Genomic DNA, 21,835 nt, shown 5'->3' with positions numbered 1-21,835 from the left:
CAGGTAAGAGGAAAAGAGGAAGGCCTAAGATAAGGTTTATGGATGTGGTGAGAGAGGACATGCAGGTGGTTGGTGTGACAGAGCAAGATGCAGAGGACAGGAAGAAATGGAAAAAGATGATCCACTGTGGTGATCCTAACGGGAACAGCTGAAAGAGAAGCAGTTTTACAGTTATAAAATGTGCAGTTCTGGAGTTATAGAATGTTGCTACTAAACCACTTTCAAAATACAAAAGTGTGCCTGTCTGACTTTGTGTATGAGTGGCTAAGATGTAAAGAAGCAGTTTATTCAGAGTGACTAGATGTTCGTCATCTCCCATTGCTGCAGTCCTGACAAATGGGTACTCCGCTGCCCACCATCGGCCCGAATACCAAAGGGCTAGATCTGGCGTCGGTCATGGGTGCCCGAGACTGACGTAGTGTCAGTACAAATGCGCATGACCGACGCCATAACCTCAGTCTTTCTTGCCGCATGGTCCTAAGCAGAAGCAGAATTTGCAAGTGCCGTTCGGCGTTCTGGAATTGTCGGTTTTCGAGTTTCAGACCGGAGACCAAGTTGGGCTAAGTACCCCATTGGGGACATTTTATTGTCTTTTTCTTGCCTCAGTGTTGACGGATGTCAGAAAAAGTTAATAACTGTATTTCTTGTGGGAAACAGATTCCTCATAGGGATTACCATTCACTCTGCATTCCTTGTTTAGGGCCTGAGCACGACGTTGTTGGGTGTCGCTTTTGTGCTACTTTTAATAAGCGTACTATTAAGCGTCGGTTGGACTGTGCCAGGCTGGTGTTTGGTAAATGTTGTAATTACAACATGCCGTCGGATTCTCCGACGACTGGCTCTTCTAAGAAGCGCAAAGAAAAGTCTTTGCGGTCCAAACAGGATGAGGCGTCCACTCGGGACGTCGGTCCTGTAGAACCACTGGTTGCTTCAGTGGCTCTTTCTGACAGTGTACCAGAGTGTCAAGGGGAGCCTTTGTTACTACAGGGAGTGGCTTCTCCTGTGTTAGGCCAGGGTGAGGGTGCTCCTCTGTTGTCTGTGGCTCCCTCCCTCAGAGGGTGGTTAAGCCTCCTCCTTCTCAAGGCAAAGGCCATTCTAAGTCTAAGTCTGCCCCTGCGGGTGCTTTTCCCCAGGGTCCAGCTCCTAGGAAGCACATGTTGAAGATGGCTGAAGATTTGATTACTTTAATTAGGGGTTCCATGCCTCCCCCTGAGAAGAGGCCCAGGGTAGAGACAGAGTTGGAGGGTTTGGTTCAGTCTTCCAATGAGTCAGATTCCTCTGTGGAAGACCTTCAGGATTTCCTCCCTATTCTGATTCGGAGGCTGAGGATGCTTCTCCTCTCGTCCCTCCAGAAGATTTTTCTTTCTCTGAAACTTTGCATTCCATGAGGGAACATTTCAAATGGGAAGGCCAGGATTATTCTGATTCTCGTAAAAGGCTAAGAGAATTCTTGTTTTTGCCTCAGCACAGGCCCTTGGCTATTCCCCCTGTACTGGATGTTGTTCAGGATGTATTTTCTGAGGCTGCCCTTAACCCAGATTCTCTGCCTCCTGCCCCTGTTAAACCAGATAGATACTACAGGGTTCCGGAAGCTCACAAGTACTTGTTTAAGAGCCCTAGGGCTGATCCGGAAACTATTTCTCAAGGCCCCAAAGGTGTTAAGGCTTCTGTGGTTAAGAATCCAGTTCCTCTGGACAAGGATGCTAGGGCCCTGGATAGGTGGGGTAAAACTGTATACCTCTTCTACTTTGGCTATGAGGGCTTTAAATTGTCAGTTTCATATGCTCAGGTATCAGAATTATTTGTTAAGTCAATTGAAATGTAAAGTAGATGCTTTAGCTGAAGGTAATGACTGTAAGGAGCTTCAGGATTTAGTGCATGCTTCAGACCAGGTTGGTAAGCATTCTTTGCAGTGTGGTTTTGATGCTTTACAAGCTTCTTCCAGGGTGGCTGCTACTAGTTCTGTTGTTCGCAGACATGCCTGGCTTAAAGATCAGTCCTTGTCAGAGCATGTTAAAGCTCGAATTATGGATGCTCCTTTGCAATCTGATGTTCTTTTTGGCCCTCCAGTGGAATTAGTTTTAAAAAAATGGAGGAAAAGCTAAGTCTATGCAGACAGTTAAGGAATTTTTACAGGTTCAGCCCCCTAAGTTCAATAGGAATTGGCCTGCTAAGGGATGGTCTTTTCCCTCTTCGGATTTTCATTCTAGGGGCAGGTCGAGGCGTGGTAGAGGTAGGGCTTCCTTTCAGGGCCCTGTTACTTCTAGGTCTTTGAGTTCTTCTACCCCTTCTGCTGGGGAGGGCAGGGGTCAGTCCTTTCGGAAGCAGACCCAATGACCTGTGTCTTCAGCTGCCGGACTCTGCTTTGCTGGCAGCTCCTCTAGGCGGAAAACTGGGACTTTTCAAAAGGAATTGGCATTTGGTTACCCAAGACAAATGGGTGTTGGACATTGTAACTCGAGGCTACAAATTTTATTTTCACACATTCCCGCCTTTCAAAGGTATGCTGGATGTGCCTCATCAGCAAAGACTGGAAGCACAGGCACAGATTTCTTCTCTGCTCCAGTTGGGAGCAATACAGGAAGTTCCTTCTGCGGAAAGAGGCACAGGGTTTTATTCCCGTCTTTTCTTAGTGCCAAAGAAGGGAAATACTTGGAGGCCCATTCTGGATTTATCCATTCTAAACACCTTTCTGGAAATTCCAAAATTCAAGATGTTAACACTGCAACAGCTGTTGCCTATGCTGGGCAGAGATCACTGGATGGTGACTTTGGATCTCAAGGAGGCCTATCTTCACATTCCTATCAGGCCCAGTTGCAGGAAATTCCTGAGGTTTCGGACTGGGAATTTGCATTATCAGTTCTCTGCATTGCCCTTTGGCTTATCTACTGCGTCCAGGGTATTCACAAAAGTCCTGGCTCCAGTAATAGCTTTTCTCAGACTAAAAGGAATTCAGATTTATCCTTATCTGGACGATTGTTTGATACTGGCTCAAGGCAAGCACGAACTACTTCGACATCTGCAGTATGTGATGACAGTTTTCAGATGCCTAGAGTATTCTGTGAACGAAATAAAGTCCAGTCTAGTACCCTCACAAGAGATGTGTTTTCTGGGTGTGAAACTGAATACAGCGACTCAGATGGCATTTCTTACCCCGGACAAACAAAGAAATCTTCACCAATACTTCCTACAGCTATCAGTAATGTCCAGGCTGACTGCAAGGACAGTCCTTCAAGCCTTGGGGTTCATGGCATCTTGCATTCTAGTACTTCCCAATGCCAAACTGCATATGAGGAAGTTACAATGGTATCTCAAAAGAGTTTGGACTCAACACAGCCACCATTTGGACACTGTCATTCGGATTCTTCCTTGTATTCAGAAAGAATTTGTGTGGTGGGCTCAGGAATGTCACCTAAACAAGGGACTCTCTGTGACCCAACCAGAGGCAAGTCAGATATTAACGACAGACGCCTCGGAGTCAGCCTGGGGTGCTCATTTCAAAGGAAAATGGATTCAAGACCTTTGGCCCCCGGAGTTGCTTCACTTGCATATCAATATGAAGGAGATGCTGGCAGTTCAATTTGCCTTAAAAGCATTCAAGGATCTACTTCGACCGGGACTGGTGTTGATTCGAACGGACAACACAACTGTCATGTGGTACATCAACAAGCAGGGGGGAACTCATTCTTACCCTCTTTGCAGACAAGCAATGCTGTTATGGGAAACTGCTTTGAATCTGCACATCACTCTTCGAGCACAGTTTCTGCCAGGGGTACAGAATTCGTTAGCGGATGTTCTGAGCAGGCGAATGGTGGATCCTCACGAATGGAAGTTGGATCCTCAGGTGTTTCGTCAGTTGACCATGGCTTGGGGAACTCCAGACATAGATCTGTTTGCTTCTCCTCTGAATTTCCAACTACCTCTGTTTTGCACAAGGCTGTTTCATCCGAAAGCCTGGAAAATAGATGCACTATCCTTCAGTTGGAGCAACCTTCACGTGTATGCCTTTCCTCCTCTGCCTCTTCTTCCAAAAGTCCTGTTGAAAGTCAGGAGGGACAAACCGTGCATGATCCTTATAGCACCGGATTGGCCTCGTCAGCATTGGTACCCTCTGTTGAGGAGCTTAATTCAGGGGGCCCCTTGGCCATTACCACGGATTCCTCACTTATTGTCTCAAGAAAACAATCATTTTCTCAATGTCAGGGTGCACTCCCTACACCTGACAGCCTGGCGCATTCAGTTTTAGAGAATGAGGGCCTTCAGCTCCCTCAACACGTTTTGGATGTTCTTTTGGAAGCCAGGCGTCCTAGTACTCGAAAAGTTTATGCTGATAAATGGAAGAGATTTTTTCTTTGGAGTTCAGCTAAGGGCTTTGATGTCACATTGCCTGATTTGAGTTGTACATTGCAATATTTGACTATGTTATTGGACAAGGGTTTGTCTTTCTCTTCTGTTAAAGTGCATGCTGCAGCTATTTCTGCTCACTATGATGGTGACCCTCCTTTATTTTCACATCCATTGCTTAAACAGTTTCTTAGAGGGGCAAAGAATATAAGACCCCCACGGAGGGCTCCTACTCCTACCTGGGATCTTAATTTTGTTTTGGAAAAGCTGACTCTGCCTCCTTTTGAACCTGCAGCTACGGCTGACTTGAAGTTGTTGTCTTGGAAGACTGCTTTTTTATTGGCTGTTACTTCTGCTAGAAGGGTATCTGAATTACAGGCTCTCATGGCAGTGGAACATTTTCTGATTTTTCACGGGACAGAGTTTCCTTGCGTACTAATCCTACTTTTCTGCCTAAAGTGATTTCTAATGTGGCATTGAACCAATCTATACATTTGCCTACTTTTATGCTAACCCCAAACTGAAGGGGAAAAAGTTTTGCATTCTTTGGATGTACATAGGCAGTTAAGATATTATTTGTTCAGAACCAAAGAGTTCAGAAGTTCTCAACAGTTATTTGTTTCGTTTGCTGTGACTTCACGTGGAAAAGCTGTCTCGAAACAAACTATTTCCAAGTGGATTGGCCATTGTATTGCTTTTTGTTATTCTCATCATGGAAAGGAGGTTCCAGTTGGGATCAGGCCTCATTCTACTAGGGCTACGGCCACATCTACTGCTTTTTTAAGAGGGGTAGCTACTAAAGACATTCTAGAGGCAGCTACCTGGAGTTCTGTACATACCTCTACAAAGCATTATCATTTGCCTCTTTATTCTAGGTCTAGGGCTGGGTTTGCCACTGCAGTCTTACAGGGCATGTCTGCAGCTCCTCCGGCTATTTAGTTGACCAACCTCCCTTTTTTTCCGTTGCTCTGGGATTCTACCCATTTGTCAGGACTGCAGCAATGGGAGACGACGAACATAGTACAGTTTTGTACCTACCATAAATGTAGATGTTCGAGGATCTCCATTGCTGCAGTCCAATTTCCCTCCCTCCTTCCCCCTTTTTCTTTTTAGATTGGGGTTTTTGGGTGGTGTTTTTTTTTGCATTCTGACGTCTGAGGCAAGAAAGACTGAGGTTATGGCGTCGGTCATGCGCATTTGTACTGACACTACGTCAGTCTCGGGCACCCATGACCGACGCCAGATCTAGCCCTTTGGTATTCGGGCCGATGGTGGGCAGCGGAGTACCCATTTGTCAGGACTGCAGCAATGGAGATCCTCGAACATCTACATTTATGGTAGGTACAAAACTGTACTTTTTCTCTTTTTTCCCCAAAAGAATTATTTATTGCTTAACCCTCTGTTCATTTTTGTTTGACATTTCAAGATGTGGTTGGTGTTAAGGACGCTTGTCACAAGTACTTTATGTCTTATTCACCAAGGTTGTGTTGTTATTAGACAATAAAACACATTGTATTGTGTCTTCTTCCTTACTTATGTGCTGCTTTGACTGGCTAAGTGATAATTAAGATTGCCAAATTGCAGGATACTTGCTGATACTTGTATTACAGAACAGCATGTCTGTTTTGCTGTTTTTAATACTTTCTGATAATAACCTTCTTTGTATGCATTCATAGCTTATTCCAAATGCAGTCTTATAGTTCAACACCTGCTGGAAAGTTACTTCTTACTTACAGTCTTCAGAATTTTTTTCAACTCATCTACATAGTCAGGTAATGATTCAGCAATTTTCCTAGTACAAGACTGAAATTATGTAATTATCATACCTCACAGGGTTATTGATTAAAGCTGTTTTATAATAAGCATATAATTGCATGCATGCCTTTTCACTTCGCTTTGTAGGCATTAGGAAATTGAGTTGCATGCATAAAAGAAGAGTGTTCCTTTTTTCTGTCTTCACTTATAAGGTTGTTGGTAATACAAATCTTCAAGTTGACTTACATACTGGATTTTTTAAATCTTGAGACCTTATTTCCAATTAAAATGAAGGTGTTATATAATGAAGATAAAATCTAAACACCTTTAATGGTTTAACAGCTTTAAATCCAAACTTCAGGATAATAGCAGTAATGCTAAAACCAGTGTCCTTGGCTTGATAGCTGAGAAAATTCTAAATGTTTATGCAGAAACAGAAAAGCTAGCTAAAATGATGGGAAAATTTAGAACCAGTTTGTGCTTGCAACTAATCAAATGCACTTCATATGTTTGTTCTTAAGATAATTTCCAGCTAGGCTAACCACTATTACAGTTGGGCAGGGTGTAAAATTACTTCCTCCCTACAGCACAAGAACTTTGGATAAATAAAATTTAGCTATATTAAATTTCAATGACGTTTTATTTCCACTATACCAGTTATCTGGACACGATGAATTGCCTCAGTTATTTCTTTACAACCAATTACCATTATATAGTAATACTATATTTGGCTTAGTGGTATGTTTGACTGTAGTGCATAGGGTCCTTTTTTAATTTAAAATTGGGATAAAGGGATTAGAAAGTTCTGGTAATAACAAACAGCTGATGCAGTCAGTTTTACAGTAAGTTAAGTTCTTATTTATTGTTATTGGTTGACTGTACCAAACAAAACTGATTGAAACAATAAAAAAAATGTCTTTTAGTGCCCAACAAGCCACTCTCTCTATTCTAATCAACCAAACAAAAACATAACTAACCGTACCCTCGTGGGTGAACTGCATCCACCCATATTTTCCAGTGCGTGAGCCACTGTTTGAACTTGGGGCAACTGGGTCATTGTCAGTAATTTATACCTCTATGCAGAAACCCTTCGAAAATTAGTCTAAATTAAATTCAGCTAAATTAATTATCTCCTTCTCGTGTATAAAAACTAAGCCGACTCATAAGCGGTCATTTAATTTCCTGAAAGCCAATTTTGTTTCACATCCTCGCTTTTCTTTACATTCACGTTTTTTTGTGTCAAATCTGGGTTAACAAGTAAGGTCATCAAATGACAGTTATGGTACTCCAGAAGTTTTCCTTAATTTAAATCCATTTTAAGCTATAGAAAAACAAAGTTTAAAACATTTTTTCTGTTTCTGTACATTTATCCGTCATTATGTTCCCCCGTTCCTAATTTTCTTGGGTGGCGAAAGCCAGGGTACTGTTTGGTAGGCTTATATAGGCCCTATGGCCAATAGCCTAGTACCTACCTATACAGTTTACAGACAACGGAGTAGAGATGCATGTTAAACAAGAACAGCAAAGCTTGTCGACACATTACTTTATCTACTTTAAGATATACCACTTTCACCCGAATGGCAGTAAAGAAGTGTCATTTTTAATAAACGTACAACAAACACTAAACAACTGTTTATTCTGGGGAACCTCAGGAACAGAAAACCAAATTATTTCAAACGCAAGTAAGAAACGTAGGAAGTGACGCATTAACGTTTCGGATCTGGGAAGCCTTGACAGTGGTGTGGTGTTAGGGGAACTTAGCTGCACGGTTTAAACATATTCGTCATGGTAATTTTTTTTAAATCTATTTATTTATTGTTTATAAATAATATTTCAAGTGTTGCTAATATATTATTTGTATGTACCAGTTTTTTCTAAAATCAGGAGGACAATGTATTCCTCTCTCCATTTATTAAGTCCTTTAATGGGGTTGACAACGAGTGAGCTAGCACATGTGCTGTTTATAACCGTAGAGCGAAATGAAAGGAAGTTTGTTGGGTAAATTATTTGCAGGCTTTGGATACGCTCCTTTTTAGGTGTTTGATTCATTCTTCTAAAAGAACTGATCCTACACAGTTAATCTAGTAACTAGAATCTTCTGTGGTGTTCTGTGGAAGGGATGTTCAAGTCATCCAGAAGGCGGAGACTAGATTGTTTCTTTTAGCAGTTTCTGTTATTTTTTATTTCATATAGTTACCGACTGCCCCTCTTTTTGCTTAATAGTACTTCATTGGGTAGTTGTGCCCCGTATTTGTTATTTTATGTGTGTGTGTGTGTGTATGTGTATATATATATATATATAATTTATGTACGTGTTTGCGTTTCTTACAACCTAGAGGACTTGATGGACAAAGCGTTTGAAAATCAAAGCCATCTGGCTAAAATCGGGAGCACCTTATTAGTATATATTATGCGTGTTTATAGGCGTGGTAACAACTAGGACACAGTTAAGCATTACTTTTATTTTGCTGTAGTATATGTAAACTTGTAGCAGTGTAAAATGTTACTGCAGCAAGCAAAATAAATTTCTCCTTAATACTGAGAGTACACTTTCAGAAAAATCTGGAAAAAAAAACTTTATTAAAAATGGTATAGCAGCCAAACTGGCATTATACTTATCTTGTTTTACAATATTGGAAGACCCTTCTTCCAGAATTGTGGCTTCCATTCTTGTGTATCAGTTAAGTCATCTAATTTTGTGTCCTTTAAAGGAAGACTTGCCCCTATATATATATATCAATTTTCTAAACTAAATCCTTCGCTTTGCAGATTTCTAAGTCCAAGTATGATTAAAGTTCATGAAATTAGTATTGTTTCAGTTTTTGATGTTGGCCAGAATTCCTCTTCACAGCACCGGCAATGTGCCCAGTAATGACAACTGCTGTAATTCCTAGTGAGTTACATGCATCAGTAACATATGAAGTACGACTGTAAATTATTTATTTATTTTTTAAAAGAACTGTTGATCCTACTACTACTGGAACTGTCTGGGTATCTGTCTTCCACATTGCCTTCCTGCAAATCATGGTATTTTATGAATTTGTCTTTCTCTTGTATACAAGACACTGTAGTCACCGGGTGTAGCAGTTTCAATAATGAATGCTACTTTTGTCTTTTCATAGACTGCTGTATCTGGTATGAGAGAAGTCATATCTCAATAGATCTTTCACTGACTGTGTGGCATAAGAAAACTGAAATGTTTGTTTCTGCTAGTGAAGGACTGTCCTGGTCCAGACAGGTGATTTCTTATTCACCCTCACTTGACAGTGAGTGGGCAGTGTTCTGAGCTTTGATAGACTGCCAGAAGGAGTGTAGCAGGGCATTACTATCCATGTGCTAGTAGGGAAGTGTGTTTTTTGAACTTTGTTTTAAAATTAAAAATTTACTTATGGAAACAAAGAATAAGCACCGGTGGTGTAGCGGTAGCATTTTCGCCTCACAGCAAGGAGTTCTCCCGTTCAATTTTCGGCTGGAGCGCCTTCTGTGTGGAGTCTACATGTCCCCCCCGCGGTCGAGTTGCATTCAAAAGACGTACGTGAATGTGCGTGCCTTCGTTGAAGGTTGGGCATCGAGCTGGCACCTCTGCACTGTAAAAATCTACTGCCAATCATTAGCAGACCGGAGTTCCGCTGTGGCGACCCTTAACCGGGAAAAGCCGAAAGAAGAAGAAGAGCAACTTATGGAAACAAAGAAATGTATGAGTAATGGCCATTTTTTGTTTTAGGAGAAAAGAAAAAAGAAGCAGCCTCTTTAAACCGTTATGAAACCAAAAACTTTGGTGTTATGTTCACATAGCTACACTGTGTAACATATGTGCCGCAATGTCTTTTCCATCCCTTCTAATCAAAATTATGCTGTCCATTTCTTAATAAAGAGCTTCATAAACTTTTGTTGAAAACACATCCACATAATTCTAGCCTATTCCTTGCCCAAGTCTTTTTGGGGATCGTGTGGAATGTGTTTCTGTCCTTTTCATGTATCAGACCCTTGCATGCACACACTCATTACTGTGATGTCATTGAGAGAGAAACTCTGTGCACTTTTTGGTGATGTCATATTGAGAAATTCCCTATTTTACAAAGCTTCTTTAAGCTTTGAACTTTAAAATAGGCACCAGTACAAGGAAATTGCAAGATGACATTGGAGGTACCACGTGCCATTATGAATAAGGAAGTAAGAACTAGGATGGAACACTTGGCATATGTAAAAAAAAATTACAATTTAATTCATGTTCTTTCATTTAGAAACAAAACATTTAATGAAAATTCAAACTGTGCTTCAGCATACAGCTGTTTGCCAATTATCTAGGTGTAGATGTGCACCTGGAAGCCTGTGTAGCAGGAAAATGTTAAATTGTTCCTGTTAGAATCATGCCTGTCTAAAATGCTGTAGACTTTCCATGGATTGGTTCAATTTATCCTTAATATGCTAAAATTCTGAGTCTGCCCTGGCTGGAGGTTTGCCCTTCATAAAATTTAGCACATATCTTGTTTGCCCACTCTTTTAGGAGTCTCATCCAGCTCATGGAGTGACCTGCAGACGCCACTGTTACCCGCAGCGTTTTCAGTTGAGACATAGAAATGCAAGGAGGTTTCCATGTCTTTTCTTTCATGTCCTCTATACAACATTCACAGCTACAGGCTGTTTGGAGTTGCTGATCCACCTTACTTTGGAGTGTGGAAGGAAACTTAACATAGCTAAAACCCATGCAAACATAGGAAGCACATGGAGACTATGTACAGTAGGCACCCCACCAGAGAACCTCTTGATATGGGGTAGCAATGCTACCTGTTGTGCCACTGTGTCACTACCACAACAACAACAACAAAAAAAAAATCCAAACTCCTAGAGGATAAACCCTCTGGTCATTGACATAATAGTTCTAAATACATTTACTGAATTATCACTTGTGATATAGGTAAACTTACAGTTGTATAAAAGTAATCAAACTATATTAACAAGTTTACATTTACAGACATTGTATATCCAGTATATTTTTCTATATAGTTAAGCAAGCAACATTTTATAAATTGTCCATTTCCTGCTTTCTCTTAAACTCATTCCTTCTTCAAAAAATTTTTCTTCATGTATTGTTCGTACACTTTCCATTTTTTCTATGTAATTTACTCCTACTCTTAAGTTCCTAATTCTGTTTTTTAATGGTTTAGATTTTAGTTTTCATTTTCTAGTAATTGATTTTTTGCCATTCACCAGAATTAAACTTAACAGAACCTTAAAATTTCTATGTAGTTCAGATCCTGTATCTCAGCTCAAAAAAAAAATCATTCTTGGTTACACTTATTTGCTTACTCAGTATTCCTGACAGAGTACTCTGTAGGGAATTATTAAAGTCTGCCAACTCATTTCACTCCGAGAACACATGCTTCCAGGTACTTCCCCATTACATCTCCAATATTTGCCATTTTGTTGCAATCAGTAGCTTGCAGTCCAAATGTCTTCTTGGCATTTTCCCATTCTTTTACCTTTTTGTTTCTAATTTGTACACCATACCTGGATTCCTTTGCCATCTTCTTCCAATAAATTCCAGACTCTTCTTGTTTTATGTACACTTCATTGCAGTCACCCCTACTGGCAGAATCTCCTTTCTCCATTCCTGTGTGGACTTGGATCTTGGTGTACTTCCTGCTACTTTATGAATATAATATTTTGTATGACTGTTGTTTTCCTTAAGGATCTGTGTCCAAAATTTCACTTTCTCCTTATATTTTAGATTACCCCCCACGGTTCACCATCATCCTTTTCCACTTTGAATTGTAGGTTTCTGCTTATGTTAAGATTCATAAGAGCCTTAACTATGTGGCTCCAAAATACCCCTTCAAATCAGGTAATACTAAACCTCTTGGTCCTGCTGGAGGGATCAGCTTATCCCACTTTACTCTTACCCTCTTCCCCCTTCCAGGTAAAATTCTTCAATGATATAATTACTATCCACAAGTTCTCCTCTGGTTGATAAAATATGCCTAACCAGTGTGTAAAATGAAAGGGACTAAAAACATTTTTACTGCTTTTATCTTTATCCATATCTATAGGGAAGAACTTCCAGTTTCTCAGTTTTTGCATTATCTTTTGTTTAGTCTCTTCCCACATATCCTTACCTGCTATAACAGAATTATTTTTAACCTGTACTCCTAAATACTTCATTTTCTCATGTCTCTGTAAATATAGTTATTGCTGAACCAGTGTGTGCGAGTACATAGTTTACAGCTGCAGCCTTGGTTGTATCTTCATTAATTTTGCACCTTGATAAAACCTGGAGCTATCTCAGAATGTTTCACAGCACTGAGATGTCCTTTTCTATTTTTATCCGGTACAAAATTATATCCTCTGGAAATAAAACCAGCTTACCTTGAATACCACATCAATTATATCCTTGAAGTTTTATGTTATTGTTTTGCCAGTAGTTCTACGTATAATGCAAATAAAGGGGAGAAGAGGACACACCTGCCTGGTTCTTCTGTTCAAACACAACTTATCAGAAAGGAACCTTCCCCCTTATTAACCTTATTGTATCAGGAAATGCAGATGCTACCATTGCCCTTCTCCTACAATCCTGGCTTACTCTGAATGCCTCCTATGCATAAAGACCCATCAATAACAGCAGTAATTTTCTTCCATTTTGCTTCACTCTGGATCATCATTGTTTATTAATGTTGTCAAATGTTTGCCTCCTCCTCAAAACCACTTTGAAGCATAACTATCAATTTTGGTAACACCTCTGCCATTCTTTTAATAATTGTAGACATAAACACTGTATAATCTTGCTTTAAAATTGAAATGGGCCTATGTGAAGATGGATCTGATGGGTCTTTTGCTGTCTTTAGGTATTACAGCCATCACAGCTTTTTTGAGGATGTTGGCACTTCCCCTCCTTTTAAAAATACTGTTAAACAAAACCTTCACAATCATTATCACTTTCTTCCCTCCTGGTTTCCAAACTTTCACTTGAATACTATCTATTCCTGGGGACTTTCCTGGAAATTGGTTATATGTCACCATTTTTATCTCATTTCCTCTTTTCTTGACTATTAATTGTTGAGCCTCATCTACCTTTAACCGTGGCATATTTGTCTTCTGTAAAGATTTCCATTTTTTCCTGATTTCTTCACTTTTCTGCTTTATATAAATTTTTTCATAACTGTAATGACTCTACAGGATCTCTGGTTAGTTTTCTTGTTATAGGCTACCTAAGTTTCGCAACAACCCTTTCTGCTTTCTGTTGCCCAAGTTGTCGTGCCAAAAGTTTTTGTGCTCTGGAATTGTCAAAAACAGTTGCTTAATAGTTATTTTCTAAACTTGTACATGTTATCCAGGTAATGTGTGTTTTTCTTTTCTTTAACATTGGAACCTGTCACATTTTACAAGAAACTGAAATGAAAACCCAGGGGGAAAAAAGCACACACACACACCCTCAAGACACCCCCATAACCTGTTTACATAGTTTTGTGTGTTAGTATTATGTTTGTTTTCAAATGATGTTTTGCTGTCCTAATAGTAGTAGTTGTCCCAAATGGACAGCTGCAAACAGAGGCCTTAATATACCTGAAACTGAGGTTATCTATGCTAAGACATGTTATTGCCTGTGTTTATTCTTGCAGTAATTGGTGCTTGTTCTTGCTTTATATTTATCCTCCTCCCAGATGTGAAAAACTGCATACTTTCAGAAAACATTAACTTCTAGCCTCGAAGAGACCACGTTTTATAGCCTTATTATCAGAGTGACTCCTGAAGAAACATAAGAAACAAATGTCTTCACCTGCAGGCTTCTAAAGACAAGTTGTAGCAATTATTGCTAAAGGAAAACTTTTCATTGTATTCAGTGTAATCTTATCTAATTATTTCACTTAAAGTTGTTCAAGTCAAGGGGTCTTAATCCAGACTTCACCCATGCAAAAGTAAGAGAAAACATATCAGCTGTAGATGCATTATTACCTTTGTACTTTTGCACCCCATCCCTCACCTCGACCAGCCAAGATTACAGCCTGTTAATTTAAACAGTTTTATGTAACACTTTCCCATTTTCTACTTTGTAATGCCTATGCTTCTTAATACTAAAGAAGAACGAAAGAGGGGAAAAATGCATGTGTTTACTTCAGTATTTATCATGAACAACCAAAAATGCTTTACTGTAAAACATACAATTTTATATTTTGAAAAGTTTCATAGAAGTACCATTGAGAATAGAAGAGTTTTGTATTTCTTTTCTCTTCCCTCCAAGTGCCCTTCCAATTGTTAATAACATGAAGTGAGACAGATGCCTTTCATTTCCCCAGAAGCTTAACATAGTCAACAAAAGTTCACTCTCTTTTTCACTTTTTCTTACATTGCATATTTCAAAAATGTACTTGTTGATTTGCAGTCTCACATTTATTCACTAATTGTTGTGTTGCTGGTCTTTTTGCTGTTCATCTCCAACTCCCAACTCAGATTCTGGCTCAATTCCAAGGTATTCCCAAGTCTTTAGCCTGCTTCTGTGCTTTTCTCTGTGTGTCACGCATTTTTCCTTTGGAACAGTTGGAAAGGGTGTCACTGGCAAAGTCTTTCCATGTATCAGAAGTTTGAGAAGCAGAGTCCCCTTTTGCTTGATAGCTCACGTTTTGTTGGACAAACTTTCGTATTTCCTTCTTGGCCTGTTCTGCTTAAAAAAAAAAAAAAAAAAAACTTTAATACTCCTGGAAAAAAATATTCTGAAGACAGTTGGTTACAGCAGCTTTAATCTCAAACCTGCTTCAAAACATTCCATGATTGCTTGAATAAATTTGTTTTTCTATCCGGTGTATAATTAACAATCATTTTCCATAAACACTCTGCCATCTCCAGCTTGTTTTGCCCTTTTGCCACTGTTTTGTCAGGATCACCTCCCTCTGCTAAGTTTGCATCTTTACTAATAAAGGCTTTGGCTGCTTTCTCATGGTGAGACTTAGAACATACACATGGTGTGCCCTTTTCTATTATCACTTCTGCTGTGGAATACCAGTTCAGTTGCTTAGTTGTGCCTTCATAAAATTAATACAATTTGTTCCTTCTAGTTTCTTTGGGACATGAGCGAGTCTCAGATTTTTCTTATGTTGTGTAGCCACTAATTCTGCTATTTTTTTGAAAACATCTTTTCTTGAACAGTCTCTTACTCAGCCAGCCTTTTCTTCATTTCGACCGCTGACTTTTACAGTTTTACCAGCTCATCTGAATGTCTCTTAGTGTCTTGTTATTTGAGTTAATGTACTCCTTCAGTATTACGTTTATTTTAATAGGCACATTTGACCTAGTTTTTCTTCTAGATTACTGGAAGTCATGTATTGTACCAGTGCTAGAACTCGAACTGCTTTTTGCTGAACAGCTGCAGGATTCTTCCCAGTTGGTGTTTTCATTTCACCTTTTCTAGTTTCTTTGCTGGCAACCTGGCAGTATACTTACTAGCCAGTGTCTGAATTTAATAATAGTGTAACAGTTTCTGACCCTTGTCTTTCAAGTTTCTTTTTTCCCACTGGGAGAGATCAAGTTAAGCTGTTAGTCTGTGTGCAGCCAGCCGTCTTGGAAAGTCGGTATTGATATAATGTTGAATGTGTGATCCCAGTAGGGACAGACTGAAAAACCCTTGATTTCTGCATTTCCAAGGTCAGTAGCCTGGCTATGGGGAAAAAAAAGAATTATAGGCACCCCCCCTCCTCAATCAACAAAGGGGGCAAACCTGTCACAAAAATGTCAACAAATTTGACTTCTCACCTACTCTGGTGAAAACCCGCGGTGGTGGTGCTGCGGTAGCGTTGTCGCCTTACGGTAAGATGCTGTCCGGCTCGATTCTGAGTGTCTTCTGCGTGGAGACATGCGTGAATGGGCGTACCTTCGTTGAAGGTTGTGCGTCAGGCCTGGCAAGTCGGTACGTAAAAATCAACTGCCAATCATTAGCGGACCAGAGTTTCGCTGTGGCGACTCCTTACTGGGAAAAGCCGAAAGACCCAAACAAACCTACTCTGGTGAAAACATTGTGGCCTTTTAGAAATGACTGTAAAGAATTTTGTTAGTCAGAATTATAATCTTTGGATAGCAGATGACTAGTTAGTGTCACTTGCTGGAAGTCACTATCATCACCAAAAATCCTCCCATCGCTTCCCAAAGTCATCATATGGGAGGAAAGAGAGAGAGAGTAGGCACTGGTAGCCATGAGGAAGCTGCTCCCTGAAGTGGAGTTTCCATATGGTGTAGAAATAATCGATCCATTCCTGATTTGTCCTAACAAATCTAAATACTTGACATGTATTTTACTGTTTTTATATAAATCTGATACTGTATCTGTTATAACAGAGTCTTAAGAATTGTTTGCATGCAGTTCTGGGGCTCCTGGCTATTGGTAATAAGTAATCAATAAAGTGTCTGTAAAATATGACTTTATAAGGTAAGTCGTTGTAATTAAAATTTTCCTCCATAAGGCCCAGAAAAAGCAATTTTAGCACCCGTTGCTGTAACTTCATATGTAGAAAAAATTCCTTAGTAATACAGAAAAAAATGTGCTTCAAAGCACGCTGAGGTAACATCAAAAACTCTCTACATTCAGATTGTCCCAAAACTGTGCATTAGCTATTAGTCTCCAGACATGACTGTGGTGTGTGTAAACTACTAGTGATGATAAAAAAGAAATTATCCTGCATTTTAACATTTTTTCCAGTAAATCAGTCCAGTGACCACTGTCTCTTAAGGTAACATGGAAGAGGAGCTTCTAAAGGCTGAAGACATGTCCATCCCAAACCCTGCATTCCCAATTTTGAGCTGTTTTGGTGAGAAGGATTTCATTTGAGGGGTAAATGTCCCTTGATATTTTTTTTTTTCTTTTCTTTTCCTGAAGAGGAGGATGATTGCAGTTGCTTTCTATGGATAGAGGGAGAAGTTAGGACTAATTTTATTTTTTGGAGACATTTTCTGTGGCTTCTTTTGTCTGCTGTTTCACTCTTGAAACTGAAGGTTTGATTTTTGTTTATTGTTTGAAAATTGGGCATTTTGGTTAATTTTTCATGATTGAGTAGATGCTTGTTTCATTGTGTTGGATAGCTTTTAAAGGCAGTATTTACCTGGTTGTTAATGTTTGCTGTTGGTGAATTGGTGATCTCCAAATTTTCCATAGGAGTACTTGTCATGTGCAAATTGTGTTTTTTTCCCCTGTGACAAACTGGCTTCTTGTCTGGATGTGATTTTGGTGCGGCTGCCAGTACAGGCTGGAGCATCCTTCCAGCGCTGTAAAGGATCAAGCAGGTTATCATGAAATTAATAAACAGACAGATGCACAGCTGGTTACTCTGCTTTCCTCTCGTCTGCTAAAGTCATGCCATAGGTAAAATTTGTGATCCTCTGCATTGTCCATAAGGGTGGATGGATAGATGGACGGATGCATGTGTCCGCTGTGATGGGCTGGTATCTTGTCCAAGATTAGTTTTTTCTGCCTTGCACCCACCGACTGTGGAGAATGGTTGCTGCAGCTGTAAAATGAATTTAAGCATTGTAAAATTAATTTAAGCATGCAATAGAGAAATAAATACATGCCTATTTCACTAATAAGGCTAATATTCATGGCTGACCATTGTTGCAAGATTTGATCTGGTTCAGTTGCTTTGAGCATTAGAATATGTTTTTAAGTTATGTTTCTGGATGTTCCATAACATTTACTGTGCTAGTAAAGTGTCATTTCAGTGGAAAGCTAGACCTTGTGAATGTTTTAACTCCATTTCTGTTTAATGTGCATTTACCAACCTTACCACCATAAACTTTTTGGGCATTGTGTGATGGTGTTTGACATTAGTTTTAATATAGACTGCCACTTAGATCATTGTTTTTAATGTAGACTGCCCACTTGGATCATTGTTCAATTTTATTAATTTTAGGCATCCATGTCACTAGCACCTGTGAACATCTTCAGAGCTGGTGCTGATGAAGAAAGAGCAGAGACTGCTCGACTGGTGAGTTTAAAACAGAATAATTTTTTAGTGGTATCTCATTTTCATGAAATTTACAGTCTGTAATATTTTCTGCTTTGTTTTCAGTCTTCATTCGTAGGAGCCATTGCTATTGGTGATCTGGTTAAGAGCACACTAGGTCCAAAAGGAATGGTAAGTCATATGGAAAAATGATATATTAAAAGTAGGATAGGCTGCCTGTGTGTGTGTGTGTGTGTGTGTGTGTGTGTGTGTACGTGCATCTAGGGGTGTGATTGCATCTGTGTGTGTCTAGGTGTGTATCCAGGGGTGTGGATGTGTGCAACTAGGTTATGTATCTAGGGAGCTGTTTGGGTGTGCGTCTAGGGATGTGTGGGTGTGTGCGTCTAGGGATGTGTGGGTATGTGCGTCTAGGGATGTGTGGGTGTGTGCGCGTCTAGGGATGTGTGGGTGTGTGCATCAGTGAGTGCGCGTCTAGGGATGTGTGGGTGTGTGCGTCTAGGGATGTGTGGGTGTGTGCGTCTAGGGATGTGTGGGTGTGTGCGTCTAGGGATGTGTGGGTGTGTGCGTCTAGGGATGTGTGGGTATGTGCGTCTAGGGATGTGTGGGTATGTGCGTCTAGGGATGTGTGGGTGTGTGCGTCTAGGGATGTGTGGGTGTGTGCGCGTCTAGGGATGTGTGGGTGTGTGCGCGTCTAGGGATGTGTGGGTGTGTGCGCGTCTAGGGATGTGTGGGTGTGTGCATCAGTGAGTGCGCGTCTAGGAGTGTGTGTGGGTGTGCGCGCGTCTAGGAGTGTGTGTGGGTGTGCGCGCGTCTAGGAGTGTGTGTGGGTGTGCGCGCGTCTAGGAGTGTGTGTGTGCGCGCGCGCGTCTAGGAGTGTGTGTGCGCGCGTCTAGGAGTGTGTGTGTGCGCGCGCGTCTAGGAGTGTGTGTGTGCGCGCGCGTCTAGGAGTGTGTGTGTGCGCGCGCGTCTAGGAGTGTGTGTGTGCGCGCGCGTCTAGGAGTGTGTGTGTGCGCGCGTCTAGGAGTGTGTGTGTGTGTGTGCGCGTCTAGGAGTGTGTGTGTGTGTGTGCGCGTCTAGGAGTGTGTGTGTGTGTGCGCGTCTAGGAGTGTGTGTGTGTGTGCGCGTCTAGGAGTGTGTGTGTGCGCGCGTCTAGAGTGTGTGTGTGCGCGCGTCTAGAGTGTGTGTGTGCGCGCGTCTAGAGTGTGTGTGTGCGCGCGTCTATATAGAGTGTGTGTGTGCGCGCGTCTAGGAGTGTGAGTGTGGGTGTGCGCGCGTCTAGGAGTGTGAGTGTGGGTGTGCGCGCGTCTAGGAGTGTGAGTGTGGGTGTGCGCGCGTCTAGGAGTGTGAGTGTGTGTGTGTGCGCGCGTCTAGGAGTGTGAGTGTGTGCGTGCGCGTCTAGGAGTGTGTGTGTGCGTGCGCATCTAGGAGTGTGCGTGAGAGTGTGTGTGTGTGGCTCGGTGTGCGTTTGTGTGTGTGTGGCTCGGTGTGCGTTTGTGTGTGTGGCTCGGTGTGCGTTTGTGTGTGTGGCTCGGTGTGCGTTTGTGTGTGTGGCTCGGTGTGCGTTTGTGTGTGTGTCTAGGTACTTGTGTGTGGTATAGGTGGGTGTGTCTGTCTAGGTCTGTCTCTGTCTGTCTAGGTGGGTCTGTGCATGTGTGTGTGAGAGGAATAAAAAATGAACTTTTTTAGAATAAAAATAAAAAAGTTAACAAATACTGGAACTGATAATTGAGCACGCTGTTGTTCTCTCTCTCTCTCTCTATATATATATATATATATATATATATATATATATATATATATGTATATCCTGCGGTGTGTGTGTGTGTGCGCGTCTAGGTGTGTGTGTGTGTGTGTGTGTGTGCGCGTCTAGGTGTGTGTGTGTGTGCGCGTCTAGGTGTGTGTGTGTGTGCGCGTCTAGGTGTGTGTGTGTGTGCGCGTCTAGGTGTGTGTGTGTGTGTGTGTGTGTGTGTGTGTGTGCGCGTCTAGGTGTGTGTGTGTGTGCGCGTCTAGGTGTGTGTGTGTGCGCGTCTAGGTGTGTGTGTGTGCGCGTCTAGGTGTGTGTGTGTGCGCGTCTAGGTGTGTGTGTGTGTGCGCGTCTAGGTGTGTGTGTGTGCGCGTCTAGGTGTGTGTGTGTGTGCGTCTAGGTGTGTGTGTGTGTGTGCCCGCGTCTAGGTGTGTGTGTGTGTGTGCGCGCGTCTAGGTGTGTGTGTGTGTGTGCGCGTCTAGTAGTGTGTGTGTGCGCGTCTAGGTGTGTGTGTGTGCGCGTCTAGGAGTGTGTGTGTGCGCGCGAGTGTGTGTGTGCGCGTTTAGGAGTGTGTGTGTGCGCGAGTGTGTGTGTGCGTGCGTCTAGGAGTGTGTGTGCGCTTACAAAGTATGTGTGTCGCTGCTGGGAATATTAAAAGGCGTCTAGGAGTGTGTGTGTGCGTGGCGTCTAGGAGTGTGTGTGCGCGCGTCTAGGAGTGTGTGCGCTGCGTCTAGGAAGTGTGTGTGTAGGGCGTAGCGTCTAGGAGTGTGTGCGCGTGCGTCTAGGAGTGTGTGTGCGCGCCTAGGAGTGTGTGCGCGCGTCTAGGAGTGTGTGCGCGCGCGTCTAGGAGTGTGTGTGTGCGTGCGCGTCTAGGAGTGTGTGCGTGCGCGTCTAGGAGTGTGTGCGTGCGCGTCTAGGAGTGTGTGTGTGCGTGCGTCTAAGTGTGTGTATGCGGCGTCTAGGAGTGTGTGTGTGGCGTCTAGGGAGTGTGTGTGTGTGTGTGCGCGTCTAGGAATGCATCTAGGAGTGTGTGTGTGCGCATCTAGGAGTGTGTGTGTCCGCATGCGTCTAGGTGTGTGTGTGCGTCTAGGTGTGTGTGTGTGTGCACGTCTGGGAGTGTGTGTGTGTAATGCGTCTAGGATTGTTATTGTGTGTGTGTGCGCGTCTAGGAGTGTGTGTGTGCGTGCGCGTCTAGGAGGGTGTGTGTGTGCGTCTGGGGGAGTGTGTGTGTGTGCGTCTGGGAGTGTGTGTGTGTGCGTCTAGGTGTGTGTGTGCGTCTTGCAGCGCCTGGGAGTAATGTGTGTGTGCGCCTCTAGTGTGTGTGTGCGCCTCTAGTGTGTGTGCGCCTCTAGTGTGTGTGTGTGTGTGTGCGTCTAGGAGTGTGTGTGTGTGTGTGTGTGTGTGCGTCTAGGAGTGTGTGTGTGTGCGCGCGTCTAGGAGTGTGTGTGTGTGCGCGCGTCTAGGAGTGTGTGTGGCAGCGTCTAGGAGTGTAATAGCTGCGAATTCTGGGTGTGTGTGGCGTCTAGGAAGTGTGTGCGTAGCGTCTAGGAGTGTGTGTGTAGCGTCTAGGAGTGTGTGCGCAGCGTCTAGGAGTGTGTGTGTCTTGGCGTCTAGGAGTGTGTCTTGTGGCGTCTAGGAGTGTGTGTGTGCGTCTAGGAGTGTGTGTGTGCCTTGGCGCTAGGAGTGTGTGCTTGTGCGCGTCTAGGAAGTGTGTGTGTCTTGGCGCTTCTAGTATGCGTCTTGGCGTCTAGGAGTGTGTGCATCTAGGTGTGTGTGTGTATCGTCTAGGAAGCGTGTGTGTGCGTCTAGGTGTGTGTGTGCGCATCTAGGTGTGTGTGTGTGTGTGTGCGTCTAGGTGTGTGTTTGTGCGCATCTAGGTGTATGTGTGTGCATGTGTGCGTGTCTAGGTGTGCGTGCGTCTAGGTGTGTGCGTGTGTGTGTGCGTAGGTGTCTGTCCAGGTGTGTGTGCGCCTAGGTGTGTGTGTGCGCCTGTGTGTGTGTGTGTGTGTCTGTGTGTGTGCCTATGTGTGTGTGTGTGTGTGTCTGTCCA

General features: G+C 42.3%; 1 protein-coding gene across 2 annotated transcripts in view; it reads left to right on the top strand.

The window, feature by feature from the left end:
• The first annotated feature begins 7,784 nt into the window (after positions 1 to 7,784).
• CCT2 (chaperonin containing TCP1 subunit 2) overlaps positions 7,785 to 21,835 on the top strand; it is a 980,031-nt gene continuing 965,980 nt past the window's right edge. For both annotated transcript variants that reach the window (XM_044088004.1, XM_044088005.1), the window contains exons 1-3: positions 7,785 to 7,887; positions 17,988 to 18,062; positions 18,147 to 18,212. In XM_044088004.1, coding sequence (XP_043943939.1) covers positions 7,885 to 7,887; positions 17,988 to 18,062; positions 18,147 to 18,212 — 144 coding nt within the window. In that variant the 5' untranslated portion in view covers positions 7,785 to 7,884. The remainder of the gene's footprint in view (positions 7,888 to 17,987; positions 18,063 to 18,146; positions 18,213 to 21,835) is intronic.

Source organism: Protopterus annectens, chromosome 11.part0 (genome assembly GCF_019279795.1).
Source record: "Protopterus annectens isolate FY-2018-M chromosome 11.part0, PAN1.0, whole genome shotgun sequence".
Lineage (NCBI taxonomy): Eukaryota > Metazoa > Chordata > Ceratodontiformes > Protopteridae > Protopterus > Protopterus annectens.
The sequence above is the reverse complement of the archived record's forward strand: the minus strand, read 5'-3'. Positions and strand labels throughout refer to the sequence as shown.